Source organism: Propithecus coquereli, unplaced genomic scaffold (assembly GCF_000956105.1).
Source record: "Propithecus coquereli isolate 6110/MARCELLA unplaced genomic scaffold, Pcoq_1.0 Scaffold743, whole genome shotgun sequence".
Lineage (NCBI taxonomy): Eukaryota > Metazoa > Chordata > Mammalia > Primates > Indriidae > Propithecus > Propithecus coquereli.
In genome coordinates this window covers 549844-567782 of record NW_012153541.1, presented here as the reverse complement: position 1 = coordinate 567782, position 17939 = coordinate 549844, and the positions used below count along the sequence as shown (strand labels likewise).

Below are 17939 nucleotides of genomic sequence, written 5' to 3'. Positions count from 1 at the left end.
AGGCGGGGGGTCCTGTTACAGACGACAGACTTGAGACCTTATGATCAAATGCAATGCGGAGACCCTGTGTGGACGCTGACGTGAACCGTCCAACTGGAAAGAACAAGTTAGAGAGGATGGGAAAAGTCTAAACACAGACTGGGTCAAAATATGATACTAAGAAACCGCGATCAATTTAAGTGGGCTAATGGCACGATGGTTACAGACATACCTACATAAAGAAGAGAGGCCACACTGTAGTATTTAGAGATAAACAACGCACCAGAGATTTGCTTTAAAATCAGAACGTGGGCCAGGGACGAAAGCCTGCCAGCAGGTCCCTACGGCCGGTGCTGTGTCTCTGCCCCCACAGCATCGCGCGACGCAGAGCAGACAGCAGCAGCAGTCTCAGAGCCCACCACACACTAGCCACAGCAGGAAACAGTTACAAGTACCATTTTAACCTTCGTAACAACGATTCAATTCCATGAAACCAGCTGGGTCCTGGGACTGTCCTGACGTGCCGGGTGGCTGAGTCGGGGTCAGACGGCACCAGCGCCCGGCAGTGCTCCTCCTCCCTGCCACGCCCTGGGGTCCTGCACCAGGACCTCTCTCCAAGCAGGTTCCCAACCGACCACCGAGGGAGCTCCCACTGCAGCCCGCAGAGACTCCGCCACAGGGGGAGGAATCCCCGTTTCTAAATAAACCCATCTAGCACGACAGCGTCATGCCACACTTTTATAAGATTCTCTATTTTTCTTGGTCTTTAAGTGCTGCCACTTAGGGAGAAATCCATCATAGATTCACTTATTTATTACAATCGTTCTCAAATAAAGTCCAAGTACTGGCATCAGACTGCCAAGGACTAAGGAACTGGTTTAAAACAAAACTTTAATTTATCTTATCTTAAATTTGAGGCCTAGAAATGTGCATTTAACAAATGCCGCAGCAAAGCATTGGCAACGCCACCCAATAAGCCTGTTCTGTCGAGTGTCTCAAACTCTGGGACTTGTTTCCAGTTCATCCTGGCCTCTAGTCCTGGCTACTCGTGAGAGGGAGGCAGGAGGGACGCTTGAGGCCAGGAGTTTGGTACCTGCCTGGGCAACATGGCAAGACCCGTCTCCAAAACAAAAAATTTTTCAGTTCATTCGTTCAAATAACAAACACAGTGGGTGTCCCAGTTCTATTATTAATTTAGTGGTTTTCCCCCTAAAAATCCCAAGAGGCTCTGCATGTTGCTGTCCCACTGATAGGAAGGGTCCAGCAAAGTTCTACCGCATGTCAAGAACTGGGGACACGGCGCCAGCGCCGTCACTCAGGAGAGTGAGGCCTGGGGACGCCCACCTGTGTCTGCAGTCTGGCGACAATGTCCTTCCGGGCCTTCATGACGGCGTCCAGCTTCCCTGAGACCATGATGGAAAGGCCCTGGTCCTTGGCGAGGGACAGCTCCAGGTGAGCACCGGTCCTCTGCATGATCTCGAGGCAGATTTTCGCTTGTTCACCTTCTCCAAACTGGTTCATGTCCTTGTACCTTCTCTCCTCCAGGGGTACGTGGAACACCTGCTCCGAGACCAAAACAGACACGGCTAAGAGATCAAAGGACAGAGGAAGGTCAACGGACCCTGCCCTCCCTAAGTAGCCCCCACCTCACCCAGGCACTGATCCCAGCCCTGGGACAAAGCAGTTTAAGGATAAGGAGAAAGCGCCTTGGGCAGGAGGCTGCCATTCCAGCGGAAGAGCTGCACCCGCCACACAGAGCAGGGCTGGAGAGCAGCAGGGAGAGACCTTGTGACTAGGGCGTGTGGGCAGAGTGCCAGCAAGTCAAGGGGAAGATTCCAGGTTTGCAGGCAGGAACGGCAAGGGGGCAGCAGGTGGGAGTGGAGTCTGGCCGGCACGCCAGGGGACTCCCCCCAGTGGAAGTCAATGAAGGGTTTTAAGCAGGACACTTTCTGCCAGCGGCTCAGGGTCCTCCAGCTGCCTTGTGGGGAATGGACGGAGAACGGGCAAGGTGGGAGGAGGAATCCGCCACCCGCGTCTGGGGCCTGCACCACCAAGCAGACAGCGGCACGTTTAACAAAACTGTCAACACGGAACAGGTTAAAATGGAAGGACAGGGCACAGCTGGTTATGAGTCTAGAGCTGGGGGAAGAAGACCTGCTGGCACGTGGGCAGCAATCTCACGGGAGCTCTGAAGTCTCTCAACATCTCAAATTCAGGTAGCAGAGAGAGGGACTAACGAAGTCAAAGAAAAACAAGAAGCTGATTAACTGCTTTAAGGAAGTGGGATGGAGAGTAGAGACACGTCAGTTCTTAATGGATCTGCTGACACAGAAGGAGCAGCCTCAGCAATGGGAAGAGGGACGGGACTGCAGGGAGGGGAACAGCAGACAGGACCCGCGGATCTGGCAAATGCTGCCCACAGCCAGCTGTGGCCAGCCCCTTGGGTGCGCGGGATGCGGGGTGTGCGCGGCTGAAGCTCTGCCCCAACAAGAGCCTGGGGGGAGATCAAATCTGAAGGCCTCCTCCCTTCACCAACCTGAAGAATTCTCATTTTGCATGTGCCAAAACCCTTCCATCAGATCCCACTTGGAGGGACAGGTTGAAGAGGGATGGCGTTTCTACCTGAGTGATGACAGAAGCCTTGATGGGCCGGATCTTGTTACTCCAGGCTCCGGCAGGTTCTTGGGCACTTTCCAAGCACGCCGCTTTCTCGGGAAGTGGAGGGAAGGCATCTTTGTAGGTTGGAGGGTCGCTCTCCTCTTCTGAATTTAAAGTAGCAACTGGGCCGGCCAACATACATAAGACAACACACACCACTTTCAATATTGAAATTGAAATGAAAAAACACTTCCAGGACACCAAACACTCCATGGACCCTCACCCACGACCCCTCATCACAACTCTCCTCATTCACAGCAACGGGAAGGGCCTGGGGACCAGGCCCAGCACCCTCTGCAGGTGTGACTGCAGGTGGTCAGGGACTCCCCATCTCCGACAACCTCTTCCCTTCTGCACGGCCTCCTCTGTGCACGGTCAGCTCAGACCCCTTCCTCCCTCCCTCCCGTGAAGGCACCGTGCCAGAGCAATTTTTAAGTCCTCACGAGTCTTCTCATATCATAGCAATAAAATCACAACTATGACAATGACAGCACAGAGCAGGCCCTTCCATTTGCAAAACAAAATAACGGTGCTGCCCGGCACTGCCTGTGAGAACCATCTCGGAGGCAAACTCGGCTGAGCTTCCACTGTCCTGCACAATGTGGAAAACAGCTCCCACAGGGACTGCAGGCTCTGCTCTCCCCCACCCAAGGCAGGGAGCAGCAAGACTGTGGAAACCAGGCTTCCTGGTTATTAACCGTTTCCATCTTCCATAGTGCCCTGACTGTGCGTGCTTCTGTCCCAGAACACGTCTACACGAAAGCAAGGACGTGACTGCCAGACAGCCACCAGTCCCCAGGGCTGCGCGGTGTCTGGCAACAGCAACGCCCGATGGAGAGCGCCGTGGGGGATGCGCACGGAGAACGGGGCCTGACCCCTGGGATCAGACAGTGCCCCTGTCCAGCTTCGCCACACCCTGGCTGCAGGGCCACGCGGCCCTAACAGAGCTGACGTGACAGGTGCCTGGATTCTACCCGCGCCAGCTTCCCCCTCTCAGAAAGGGAGCAGCACGGACTGCACGGGGTAGCTGGGTCGGAAGATCTCAGGCCCCGGCACACAGAACAAAGCCAGACAAGCAGCCTCCAGGAGTGAGTCTGCGCAACGCGGCTGGTGTGACTCAGGAAGTGAACTTTAAATTTTAATTAATTTTAATTAACAACTGATACTCAATTCAGTTACTGGAAAACTTTTAAGTATGTCTGGAACAACCTGAAATAGAATAATCTACTCTTTCAAATGAAATTTTTATGAAATCTAAATACAGATCAAGGATTAGCATTCAAATTGAAATTATCTGTAGTTGTAAATATGCACCAGATTTTGAAGAAAAAAAACATGAAATCAGTGCTTTGATTTTTTTTTTACATTAAAGAGATGTGAAAAGGACAATGTTTTATATTGGGATTAAGTAAAATATATCAAAATTAATTTCGCCTGTTCCTTTTTACTTAACGCAGGCACCAGAACACTGAATTACACACGTGCCTTCCACGGCACACGCTGCTCCCGAATGGCAGCTGCTGCCAAGAGCTCAGAGGCGAGGGCCCAGCCTACGCCCTCAGCGAGGGCTCGACGATGCCCTGGGACACTTCACAGCCCACGTTCTCGCTCACCGCAATTGGGAAACGGCAGTTTTCAAAAGGATCTCATTAACTACCAATGGTCAAATTCATCACCTTTCCAGAAACCTGTCCACATTTTAAATCTCGCTGTGTCCGGTTCATGCCCGCATGCCTGGCCAATCCCGCCTGCACACGCAGCAGTGCAGGACAGAGCATGACTGGACAGGCTGGGGCCCCGGCCCCGCCCCCAACTACGCGGCCACAAGGTCCTTCTAGAAACGGCGTGAGATGTGGCAACAGTGTGGGGGGAGCAGCGCCTCAGAAGTTAACGAGAAGAGCACATAAAGGAGCCGTCACCTTTGATTTGTTGCGGAACCAGCCCACTTCGATGTTCAGCAAAACTCTCTTGGGTCAAAACTGCAACGGAGCTCATGGTTGGTCTCACGCCTACACGCGACCCGGGGAAGCCACTAAAGCAAAAGAGAATGGTCAAGACAAGAAAAAGTCAAAGTATCGTCAAAGTACAACTCTTAATTATCTGCAGATTGTTAAGTTTTACCAGCAAACTACACCTGTTTATTTTCCTCTCAACCTCGATGTAAGCTGACACCCAGCCTCTCACCCGTGATGGGAAGGGAGACGGAATGCAAGCGCAGAGGCCCCCAGAACAGCCGGCTAACTGTCCTCCCGAAAGCTGCCGCAGTCGAGGCAAGGAAGGGCCTCCTCGCGGTCACTGGCACCAGGGCGCTCAGGAGACACACCCTGTGCCCCCCATTCCCCCAGGGGCACTGACACAGTGTGCACCCCTCCCCCCCACAGTGTGGGGACCCTGGAACCGGCCCCAGGCTCAGGTGAACACCAGGATCCCTCCTAACAGCTATCTCAGTCTTGTTCACGTGTCCACCACATGCCTCTGGATGCTTACAGCATGTAGCATGACAGCTGCGACAAAAGCCAACCCGCCTCCACACGGTGCTCATCTGGGCTCCAAACGAACCACCTCGTGACCCCGACTTAACCGGGAGGCGGGTGTGTGTGCGAGGGGAGAAGCAGCCTCATGGCGCTTGGCTGTGTCAACCCGACAGGCCACCCCAACGTGCTAACTGCTAACACAGGCTGACCGGTCATTCTCTCCCCCATGGTCCCCCAGGTGTGGGAGGAACTTGTAGCAGGGGAACCCGACCCAAGGGCACAGAGTTCCACGGTTTGGGGTGACGCGGAATTCAACGGGATGTGGGCTCTGAAAGCCACGCCCCCTCGTGTGGAAAGGGGCCCACTCGGCACTCTGGGGTAGGAGTGTCGTGCCGGCTTCCTCTCACGCCCGCTGCCCGACTGCAGCAGTCTGCACTACCATTTCCCACACACGGTTCCGCACCGAGCGTCCTACCGCACTGTCCGGACAAAGAATATAAGAGGACCAAGTAATGTCATAAAGAGTGGGTTTTTATGTAGTTTTATAACATAATAAGGCCTCTTCCCAAGTTCGAGAAAATTAATAAGCTCTGCTTTCTTAAAAAGAAGACCCAAATTCAGATAATCCTGAATAAACATAATTCACATTTAAGAAAAAGGATGAAAACAGATGAAACACAGATGACGACCAAAGGGCACAGGTCTACAACTGCTCACGGCGAGGACACAGAGACGTCTCTAAAGAACCACGAGGAACGTGGGGATGCAACATGCAGAAAGAGGGACACGTGGACCAGGGGGACCCTTGCGCTCCCGGGCCCCACACAGCCCAGGGACGGCAGGGACACTTACCAGCAAAACGGTCAGTAGCCAGAAAGTCCGTCCTGGGGCCGCCTGTCAGCCGCCAGCTTTTGCTGGGGTGGGAAAGGAAGGGTCGGGGGAGGAGAAAACCAGAGCAAAGTTACTTACCTACATTTTACAACCCAAGTCTTTTTACCTCCCAACCAACACAAGTACTTGGGAAAGTTTCTTGGGGAGGGGAGGAGGAATCTCTGCTCTCAAAACATATTACAACAACCCGAACCAGCTACAACTTTCAGAGGACAACTTTTTCGGGGACCTGAGAGAGTGATCCCTTGAGTGCCAACCTTTTAAATTTAATCATTTGATGTAAAATCCTCCCCAAATTGATGGTGTTCTCTTGCGTGGCTGAATCCCTCCCCTGTACCCCACGTAGCCTCCGGACTGCTGGGCCAGAGGATGGGTTGTGAAGCTGGGCTCTGGGGATTCTTGAGCTTTTCAGGGTGACCAGGAGCTACTGCCTTTAAGAGGTCTCTGTAATTTTAAGGTTACGCTGTTCATGTGGCTGTCATCCTGTGAAAGTCCTTCAGTTCCTTCTAATCCGTTGGGGATTTAGAAACCAGGTCACAAAATCGCAGGATTGGAAGGAATCTTCAAAGGCTGGCTGGGGAGGACCAAGAGCTACTCTGTATAGTATGTGGGTGTGAGTCATTTTTGCCTTCGGGGACTTCTAGATTGGTGAGGCCACCAGGCAGGCTACCTGCCACTGTATGCAGCCACATGTGCTCTTAATGGCGAAAAGGTAGACTTTCTGACAGAGTGAGGCTTGTGTCTGACGTGGGAGAAGCAGCAACAGCAACAGGAACATCCTACTCACTGGAGAGTCACATCCAACAATCTTGCCCGTGAGACATGGGGGTCAGGATTTGAGAGGGTAGCTCACGGCAGTGGGGGGTGCGTCACATTATAAGGGTCTCATCCTCCCAGCAGAGGACATGGACCAGTGGCAGTTCAGGATTGCAAACCTGATCAAGATTTTTTAAAAACTCTAAATACAGGGCTGAGTCACATAGGAAACCTGCTCCAAGCCAGAGGCCAGAGCCACTCTGGGGCCCCAGACACACAGATGTACCCCAAAACTGAAGGGGGGAAGGGGGGACAAACTGACTCAAAACACTGTTTAAGAATCTCCTTGAGATTCCAAGTATCTGGCCAGTCTGGGAGCAAGATGGGGTGCCCCAGGCTGAGATGCCCCCCAGGCGCCGGCCTTTGCATCCCTGCACCCCTCCCTCCCTCGGCACCCCCACTCTGGGCTGCCAGCCCTCCAGCTTGGCTCCACCTCCCACCTGAGGTGGTCACAGGCTGCAGTGTCATTTCTTAAACTCAGACACATGCTCCATCATCAAGCCACGTTCTTCCACACGAGCTCAACCACACCCACGTCTGTCTCTGCCCTCCCACTGACCAGCACCCTGCTTTCCAGGACGGGGCGAACCTTAGTGCCCACTGACGGCCACAACACAAGCCTGAGAAATGCAGTCACTGCCCACATCGGCTCCCACTGACTGCAGCGCAGAGCCGTGACGTGCCAATCCCCACTCCACGCTGAGTGTCGGTCTCTTGTGAGACACCCCCTGACCTTTCAGAAGCCAATTCCAACCAGCCCTTACGTTGAACGCAGCCTCAACACAAACGAACCTGCTACCACGGAGCAGGGCCTCTGGTGCTCCCCACACACGCACAGGCCCTCAGGCAGCCAGAAAGGGCAGAGAGTGGACCTCCAGAAAACTCCAGACTGGTCTGACAGGATATACTGGGTCCTCGGCCTCCAGATTGCAAATGGATACAACCAGACACATTTAACATCCAGGGTTTTAGTATATCAAACAAGAGTGTTTTTTTCCTAAACAACTCAAAACCTGTTTTTAAAGAAATCTATTTTGAACACGTACTTGATGACCCATATGTAAACTCAGACCTAACTCCCACCTGAGGCTCTGGGGTGAGACACGACAAAAGGCTAGTCTCACCCTCGTCCTGTGCCCCAATCCAGGGATGCCCAGCGCAGCTGTCCACGTGTCTCTGGCTTAACAAGGCAGCACCTACGAGGCTGTCCCCCAAAGCTCCAAGTGCCCCCAAAGCTCCGACCCAAGCTCCTAGCGCTGCCCTCACGGACAACACCGACGAGGTCCAATCCTGCTCCCTCCGGCTCCGTCAGCAACCGCACAGCAGCGGTCAGGGCTGTGTGCTCCCCACCCGGCTCCTGCAGACGCTGTCCGAAGTTCCCAGGAGACCGCGCGCAGGCCCAGTTATCAAAGAACAGAGGCCACACGTGTGGTTTCTCAGGATCTGGCTCCATCGATATTGCTCAAGTCAGGATTGAAAAGGACCTTAGACGTTACTCTAATTCAGTTTCTGGATACCGCCAGGGACAGGAAATTCGTGGCCTCCTGAGGGAGCCCAGGTCCACCTCTGCATGGCTGTGAACGTTCTGTCTCACGCTATGACGAAATCCACAACTTCTTTCTCCTTCTGGCCGCAGAGAACGCGACCCTCCCCTACCAGCCTGCTCGGGGCAGGTGCAGTCCCTTCTCCTAGCTGCCGCCTCCCCCCACACGGCCCCCAGTGCCTTCGCCGTTTTGCTTGCCCCAACCACCTTCCCCACGGGAAACTCGGGCCAATCGGCATTCAGGTCCAAAACCTCACGCTATTCTGAACATTAAATTTTGTTTCCCACAGTGTCAATGTCCCCAGCAAACAAGTCCCAGCTCAAAATATGACTCTGCAGCGGCCAGCACTAGAACTCAAAGTGAAGGAACGAGGCACAGCCCAGACCCTCTTCCGCCCGAGGCGTGAGCCCTGGACCCCCAGGAGATGGCAGCCGTGCCGGCGGCGGCGGCGCCCCGCGCTCGAGACCCGCTAACAGGCCGGCAGCAGCACAAAAGGCTTTAACAAGACTCCACTTTCCTGCCGCCGAGCAGGCGGCACTGAGGGGATCCCGCGTGGCGAGTTTCGCAGCTCCCCGCGCAGAGGCCACAGCGCGGCAAACCTCAGAGCTTCACTTCAGCTCGGCTCCGGGACCCCGGCGCCCCGCCAGACAGGCCGGCGCGAGGGTGTCGAAAGTCGCCAGCCGGAATCAGGACTTCGCCTCCCCAGAATCAAAATCGCTTACTTTTGTCCCCAGGGAAGCCTCGCAAGGGAGTGTTTCCAAGTTGCTCAAGACCACAAACCAAACTCGAGAGCAGAGAGCAGGACCCCGACGCGCCCGTGGCCTGCGCCGCCCGGAGCCGGACGTCCCGCACGGCCAGATGCCACCTCAGCAGCCTCCCCTCCCCCGCACGCCCGCGGGCGGGACCGGCTTAAAGGGACAGGGCGCTCGGCCTGCCGCGCACCGAAGCCGGTATTTTCCGTAATGCGGTTCCCGCGGCTCCCGCGGCCCGGCCCGGCCGTCCCAGGCGCGCTCCGGCGCCTCCCCCGCGTCCCCGCCGCCCGGGGCAGGTGGAGGCGGCGGTGCTGCGGCGCCCGCCCGGACTGCGCTGCGCGGGGAAGACCCCCCGGCCCGCGGCCCCAGGGCGCAGCCCCCAGCCCCCGCCCCGGGGCAGGTGGAGGCGGCGGTGCTGCGGCGCCCGCCCGGACTGCGCTGCGCGGGGAAGACCCCCCGGCCCGCGGCCCCAGGGCGCAGCCCCCAGCCCCCGCCCCGCGGTCGGCGTCCGGGCTGGGGGAGGGGCGCCCTGGGGGAGGGGCGGGCCCGCCAACGCCACCACCTGGCCCGGGTCGGCCGCCCCTCCCCCACCGCGACAGCCGGGACCGGAGACCCGGGCGCCCCCGCCCCGCCCGGCGGGAAGCGGCGCTCGCACTCGGACTCGGGAAAGTTTCTCCACTTCTGGGGCCGGCGCGGCCCATGCGCAGTGGTGACACGTAGCCGTCCCCTCCCCCGCGGGGACCGGACGGCCGGGCCGCCAGCCACCAGCCGGCGCCGGGACAAGGGGCGCCCCCGCCGCCGCAGCTCGCCCGCCCCACGCCCGCGCCCACCCCGCGCCCGTCCCGGTCCCCGCGCTCACTCGGGGCCGCCGCGCGGGAGGAGACGGAGCGGCGGAGCGCAGGGAGGAGGCGCCGCGCGGCCGCCCGGCCTATATAGGGCGGCGGCTCCAATCCCGCCGGGACACGTCAGCCGCCCCGCCCCGGCCCGCGGCGCGGCCAACTCGGGGCTCCGCGCTCGCTCGCGTGGGGCGGGCTCCGTGGGGCGCCCCCGGCGGGAAGTCGCCCACCCCCGCCCGCACCCCGCGGCAGAGCCAGCGGTGACAGCCCGGCCCGCGCAGGTGTCGCCCCCCAGGGCAGAGCAGAACTAAACCCGAAGGACCCCGCGCCGCGGCTGCAGCGCGTCCGGGGCCCACGCAGGCGGCGACCGGCCGGTGATGCTCGGAGAGGGAGGCAGCGGCGGCGGGGCAGGGGCGGGGTGCGCTCCCCTGGCGACACCGAGCGGAGAGGCGGAGGCCCACGGGGCGCTCAGCGCACGGACGGCGGCAGCTTGCGTTAGGGAGGGCACTGGACAAAAGCAAGCGGCCGGACTTGGTAGATGTTTGCAGGCAGCACCGAGACACTCCTTACCACCTGGAGGAGGGGCGACAGGCCGGAAGGGCACAGAGGCTGCTGCCTGCCCCTCACTGACGAGAGGGGATTGAGGGAAGGCTCACGGAGCGGGCAGTGCGATGTCCTGCACAGGCAGGCGGGACGGCGGGCAGACACGTGTGCACGCAGGGTCGGGGAGGCCCCCAGCCTTCGGGACATCCCACAGCAGGCAGAGAAAATCCGCTGCCTGAAGCAGAGAAAGAGCCAAGGCCCTTGTCGCCAAAGCAGCGCTCCAAGTCGCCAGGACGGTAACCGGGCAGTGGGACCTCCTGAGACTTGGAAGAGCCTCTTTAGGCACCAAGGAACTCTTCAGAACCCACTTCTGTGTTCCCCTGTAGTTTGTAGGTAGTCTTTCCATGGGAATCAACCAACCAGCAACTAGAGCAGTGTTTTTTGCTGTTTTGTTTGCCAGGGTTCGGCGCTGAGACGAAGATGAGGAGAGGAGGGCTGGGGATCCAGTACCGCCAACAGGCCCATTGTCAAGGGCCTTGCAGGGCACTAGGAAGTCAACACAGTTAAGAAGCTGGCACAGTACCTGGTGCACTGGAGACCTTACAGAGCTGGTTAAAAAACATACAGTTAGCAAAAAAAAACTATAAAATTGAACGTTAAATTTGTGCTACAAAGCATCCCACAATGTTTCTGTGCCGACAATCGTGACCAGCTGTTCTTTCCAGCAAACTTTAGGACTTCCATGACCAGATAATGTGTGAGCTCTATGGCTGCCTGCCTCAAAAGGGGAACATCAGGCTGTGACATTTGGGTTTTCAGCCCTTGAGGAGACAGAGAGTAGTAGTTCAGGCCTGCTCAAGGTAAAAGGTTAGAATACAGACACCCTCCCACCCTACAAAGTCATGATCCCCAAAAGGGCTACACCCCCAATAGAAGGTAGGTATCCCCTGGCACAAAACAAAAACCCCAACAAAGAAAAGCCCACTAGCAGAGCGAGCCTACAGGATGCTCTCCCTGACTGCCCTGAGCTGGGAGGCAGGAGGTGGGAGCATCTCTGGACAATGGACTAGTACTCTACAAAGGGCTGGGCTCAAATCTCTACAATGCCATTTGTCCAGGAACCCATAGCTGAAACTGAGAAATTAACAAAACAGAAAGCAAACCCATTCAGGAAAGAATAAATCTCATACCAGGCTAACAAGGATACCCACAGATCAACCCGTATTGCAGAGAGACTAAAAGTCTAAAGTTCAAAAAGACTGAAACAGGAGCAGACTCAAGAACCTCAGATAGCACGACTATAAGATTGAGACTAAAAAGCATAAATTAATTAAACTTAAGATATAAAGGTGGTATAAAAAAATCAAGAGATGGAACAAATGAAAGAGGGTTAAGAACCATGGATCAGAGGGTGAGAAAGTCCAGCCTATGTCTCACAGGAGTTCTAAAAAAAGAAAATGTACAGCACAGAGAAGAAACACTGGGAAAAACAGGTGAGAAAATTCTAGGATTTAAAGATACAATATTCCCTCCTCTCTACAAAAAGACAGAACAAGTGGCTAGCAGGATAATTTAAATTCATCCACACCAAAACACTTCGGTGAAATCTCAGCGCACCAAAGACAAGAGTAGACCTTAAAAGCAACTAGAGAAAAAAGAAAGGTTACCCATAAAGAACATCATGGGCCTGAGGGCAGACTGCTTACGAACAACAATATACCAGAGGATAATGGCTTAATATCTATAAATTATGCCAAAGGAAATAACTGTCAATCTAGAATTCTTTACCTCATTGACCAATGAGAATAAAATAGATGCACCCAGACAGAGCTCAAGCCACTACAATCAGTAGTTGAAAGACAGTGAGCTGAAAGAAGAAGTATTGATAAAGGAACCAGTAATCTACACAAAGTGAAGCAAGCATTGACCCTATACTAGTAACAACAATAAAATTTGGAGGGAATGAAAACATAAGAATTAAAACGCTAGGCAGCAATAACATAAGGAGGGAGGGAGATTAAAGTTACAATATTTCAGGATCCTTATGTGGGGAGTGGCTAGAGGTAATTAACTTCAGCCCTGCTTGAGAATGAATGCTAAAAATTTAAAGTTTTTAACTTTCAAGCCAAACTCTCATTCAAATGGAAATTATTGGCAATGTTCTAGATCCTGGATTAGGTGATATATTCAGAGGTACTCATTACAATATATATTATTACTTACTGGTTACATTATATTGTATTACTAATTACTAAAGAAAAGAGAGGAAATAAGAAAACAGAATAGGAGACATGAGAAATAAAAGAGAAGCAATGAAAAAAGCAAATAAAACACAAAATATGATAAGAGTAATAAATTCAAATGTCTCAGTGATCTAAATAAGTGTTAAGAGACTATACTGGCCAGTTACGAAGTCAGCTACAAGCTACTTAACAGTCCTAAACCACAAGGACATGCAGGTTGGAAACACAGGGATGGGGAAGTGCTCCAGGCGAAGCTACCCACGTGTAAGCCGGCTGGCGAGTTACTTTCAGGTACCACAGCCTGTGTGAGAAGAATCTAAGAACAAAGAAGGTCAAGAATAAAAAGTTCCATCAACTCTGATTACACATATTAATAACACAGCCAAAAACATGTAAAGTAAAAACTGAAGGTTATTAGGAGAAGTTGATAAATATATATCAAAACTAAAGGGAGAGACTTGCAGGACTGTGTCTGAGAGGTAAGAATAAAAAACACAAATAAAAAACAAAGGGAGCAACTGACCCTTGGTAACGCACCTGTGACCCAGCTACTCAGAGGATCAGCCTGGGCAAGACAGTAAGACCCCGTTTAAAAACAAAAAGGACAGAAGATTTAAACAACATAATTAATAAACCCACTTTATTGATTGACACTCTTTTCCCCAACCATACATTTAAAAAACCGGCCAGGAGCTAAGTAAAAAAAACCTAAGACACACCTCAATAAATAGTAAAGAAAAAAAATCATAACAACATTCTCTGACCACAACTCAATTTTAAAATTTGCTTCTAAATAATTCATGGGACAAAGAAGAAATTTGAAAATATTTAGAACTGAGCAATAAAGCACTTATATATTCAAACTTATGGAATGAAGCCAGAGTGTATTCGTTAAGAGGAAAAACTGAAAAGTTAATAAGCCAACTATCTACTGCTGAAACTAGAAAAACAACAGAATATACCTTCAAAAAACTAGGAGGAAATAAAGAAAGGAAATCAATGACATAAAAGACATATAGTAGAAAGGATAAACAAAACCTACAGCCAAACCTTTAAGAAGACCAGTCAGATCTCTGGCAACCATGATCAATGAAAAAAAGAGAAAAGGCATAAAAAGGCAATATTAAGAATTAAAAGGGGGTCAAAAACTATACCTATAAGACACTTGGAAAAATATAAAACTTCTATTAAGGAAAGTATTGTTGAGAACTTAAAACAGATGAAATGGGTAATTTCTAGAAAAATAAGTTACCCAAACTGAGCTATAAATGGAAAGTTCAAATAACAAATCCTCTCCAATCTTAAAAAAAAACAAAAAAAAAGTGTGTGTGTGTGTGTGTGTATATGAATCACAACAAAAAGGCAAAAAGCAGGCCCAAAATGCTTCTGTAAGGAAGTCAAGAGACTATCTCCAACACACAGAGCTAGGAAACTTTGATACATTCCCGGCAAGGCTAACAGGAGAAAGGAATGTGTGAATCTTACCTAGGTACATAAAAGCAAACCAATTCAGAAATCTAAAAATAAATATCATGATAAAGTCAAGTCTATGTCAGCCCGAGGTGGAATAATACTAGAAAAATAAATAAAAGGAACTCACCACAGCATCAACACCAAGGGCAAAAACAATTTACTCATCTCGAAAGATTCACATAAAGGATCTGATGTAATTAACCTATTCCTGGTAACAGCTAGGAACACAAGGACAGTTCCCTGACCAGATGACGGGAGCCAACCAGAGACCCCCAGGGGAACATTCGCACGGAGCGCCTGCCCTGCATCCAGCCGAGCTCACACGAGATCCTAGCCAGGACAGGCTGCGGAAGAAGGTCCAAGGACTGGAAATGAATCAAAACGGCCCGTTTCACAGCCAACACAACCTTGCAGGTAGAAAACCCAGGAGACTCTGTGGACACACTATTAAAACTGATTACAAAGTTCGGTAAGTTTCCTGGAAACAAGATCAACACACAAAAATAATCATGTTCCAAAACACCAGCAACAAACTGAGAAATCCAAAAGGAAAAGAATATGATTTATAGAGAATACTACAAAAACCTTTGTCAAAATACCTAAATAAATGGCGACAGGCCATGTTCATCTAAAGGTAGACAACCATAAAGACTGATTCTCCTCCAGACTAGAAATCAAGGTAAGTGCAACTTAAATCCCAAAAGGTGTGTGCATGTTAATTTGACAACCAGATTTTATGCACTTTTTATTCATACAAGATTTCTATGTATTATAAAACACTGACTTGTAAAACAATATTTATATATATAATTTTTAGAATATTGACATATATAATTATATTTATACAATAAAATTTACACAAAAGGTCAAGGATGAAGAACAAGCCACGACAACACTAAGGACGACTAAGTTGCAAAGATGTGGAATCAACCCAAGTGTTCATCAATTCGTGAACGCGTCAACAAAATGTGGTGTGTGTATACTGTGGAATACTACACAGCCATGAAGAAGGTTGAATTAAGGCCTTTTGCAACCATCTGGACAGAACTGGAGACTAATCCTAAATGAAGTATCTGAGGGGTGGAAAAACAGGACATGTACTTGCTACGAAATTGGAACTAGCCATGAGCACACATGTGCACAGAGGGAAGTAAAACTCAGTGGAAATGAAGTAGCAGGGAGGGGGAGGAGAGGATGGGCAAAAACCTACCTAACAGGTACAGTGAACACTATCTGGGTGATGGGCACGCTTATAACCCTGACTCAAACATAATAAAAACGATTCATGTAACCAAAAACATTTGTACCCCCGTGATATTTTGAAATAAAAAAATCTATAAAATAAATTCAAATATCTAAAAAAAAAAACCCGAAAAATAAACAAAAACCAAGGTGGAGGAGGACTTGCCCTCCCCACTACCAAGATTTTACAGCCCCAGTAATTCAGATAGTGCGGTGCTAGTGCAGAGACAGACACAGAAAACGAGGGGACAGCAACGAGGGTCCCATATGGACCTCAAGGCACACACATCACCGAGCAGACAGGGCCTCGTGGACCAGCAGGGAGGGACGGACTATGCCGTCAGCGGCTCTGGGAAAACTGGTTATCTACATGAGAGAAAAGCAAGGTCCTTACTTCATACCACTCGCAAGACCTACTTTTTTATTATTATTATTTCAGAATATTACGGGGGTACAAACGTTTTGGTTACATGCTTTGCCTTTGTGCAGTCTGAGTCAAAGTTATATATGTGCCCATCACCAAGAGACTGTGCCCATTAGGTGTGAGTTTACCCATCCCTCCTCCCCACTACCGTATCACAAGGTCTATTAAGCCTTAAGATGCAAATATTCCACGAGAGAACAACCTCAATTCTACAAACATGCTTTAGGAAAAATTTCTCCGGTGTGAGCAAAAGGAAACATGTACAAGAATGTTTCAGGCATCACAGCGTTGCTAGTAACAGCCACAACTTTACCAACCTGACCGCCAATGCGCAAACGCAGATAACCGAGGTGCACCATTTATGCCGCCTGTCCCCCCTCTGCCTTAACAGATGACTTGACGGGAACTCGCGGTGTGAGGCCAGGCTGACTGGTCAGGAGCAGCAGTGGACCAGCGGTCATCTCCAAGGCTGTGGGAGCCGGAGACTGGGAGGCACTCAGGCCGCACACCTTCCGGCAGCAACGCAACCCGATAGATAGGAAGGTAGCACTGAGGGACAGGAGAACTGAGCAGTCTGTTCTCCCATACTGAGTATGGTGGTCAGGTCAGGCCAAAGAAATGTTTTCGTCCCTCTTGATGGCTGAAAATCTTATATTACATAATATATGTGGCTCATGTTATATTTTTCTAAGTATAACCCCTTTTTAAGATTAGGCTTATTTATACTTGGCCTTGTAGCATAGTCTGATAACAAGCGTAGCTACACTAGGTTCTTTTCTTTGGCTCAGATGTAATATTGATTACCGTATGTACACTCAGCTCCGAGGCCTAGAATAAACTGAGAGAAACAAATAGCTGCAGCCCAGGGCTTCCTGCACATCGTCGCCTTGTTCTTTCTCCACTGACTATTTCTGTCAGTTTCACTTCTTTTCAGGAAGTAACAGGAAGGGTAACTGAGCATTTTCTTCAATGACTGTTATGCTGGCCTATTCCTCAGATTCACGTATTTCTAGGCAATGTGAAAATACGTAACTTATGTTTTAGCTAGGTCATTACAGGCACCTGTAATGAGAACAAAGTACATAAAGAACATAAAACTTGTTGCCAGGAAATCTGTGATCAGAATATTGCTTGAAAAAAAAATTAAAAATAAAATTAAATTAAAAAAAGAATTGTTTGATACAATTTGAGTCACCTTGGTTAGGTGCTTAAAGCTCTCAACTTTTACATTTCACGTTTCTGAACTTTGGGGGCCTTTTCTTTAAGTTGTTGAGAAGACAAGGAAGAAAACACCCAAAAGAACCTGGCCTACAGTGGGTACCTCGCTGGGGATGCTGGCGCCTAATTCCACTAAATGAACACAGTTAATGGAGCACTCTATTACACAAGATTTACAAACACTGAAATAATCAACACATATTTATACAGCTGAGTGAAGTATAATATTGATTTAGAGCCTAGTTCAAGAACATGTGTCAGATGAATATACCATAAAACTTTTTGTAAAAAAAAAAGAGGATGAGCAGCCAGGCACCCCCGTAATCCCAGCACTTTGCGAGGCCAAGGCAGGGAGGACCACTTGAGCCCAGGAGTTCAAGGCTGCAGTGAGCTGTGATCACGACACTGCACCCCAGCCTGGGTGGCAGAGTGAGTGAGACCCCATCTCTTAGGAAAAAAAAAAAAGGGACAAATGTTAGCTTCAAAAAGTAAGTGAATGAATTTCCACGGAAATGAAACAGACCACTCTCTTTCAAACTGTGCTGGCCAGTTGGTACTGGCCACACGCGGCTGGTTTGAATTGGTATGTGCAGTAAGTCTAAAATACACACCAGATTTTGAAGACTGAGGACAAAAAAACACAATGTAAAATACCATATCAGTAATTTTTATATTGATTACATGAGTAAAATGATAATATTTCAGATAGATCGGGTGAAAAAAATATATTACTAAAATTTTGGGTTTTTTTGTATTTTTAAGATAGATATTTGAAAACTTTACATATGTGGTTTATATTTTTATTGAATAGCAGTAGTCCAGAGTGACCATATTTTCAAACCAAAC

The 17939-nt window shown here is 50.6% G+C and overlaps 1 protein-coding gene across 5 annotated transcripts in view; it reads right to left on the bottom strand.

Moving 5' to 3' along the window:
• Positions 1-17939, bottom strand: part of HDLBP (high density lipoprotein binding protein) — a 75905-nt gene that overhangs the window by 25677 nt on the left and 32289 nt on the right. For 3 of the 5 annotated variants that reach the window (XM_012661935.1, XM_012661938.1, XM_012661939.1), the window contains exons 2-5: positions 5964-6025; positions 4557-4669; positions 2602-2759; positions 1324-1539 (exon numbers count right to left, since the gene is read on the bottom strand). In XM_012661935.1, coding sequence (XP_012517389.1) covers positions 1324-1539; positions 2602-2759; positions 4557-4632 — 450 coding nt within the window. In that variant the 5' untranslated portion in view covers positions 4633-4669; positions 5964-6025. Of the gene's footprint in view, positions 1-1323; positions 1540-2601; positions 2760-4556; positions 4670-5963; positions 6026-9084; positions 9212-9973; positions 10031-17939 lie in introns of those variants that run through there. The other 2 variants (XM_012661936.1, XM_012661937.1) reach the window with 2 other exon arrangements.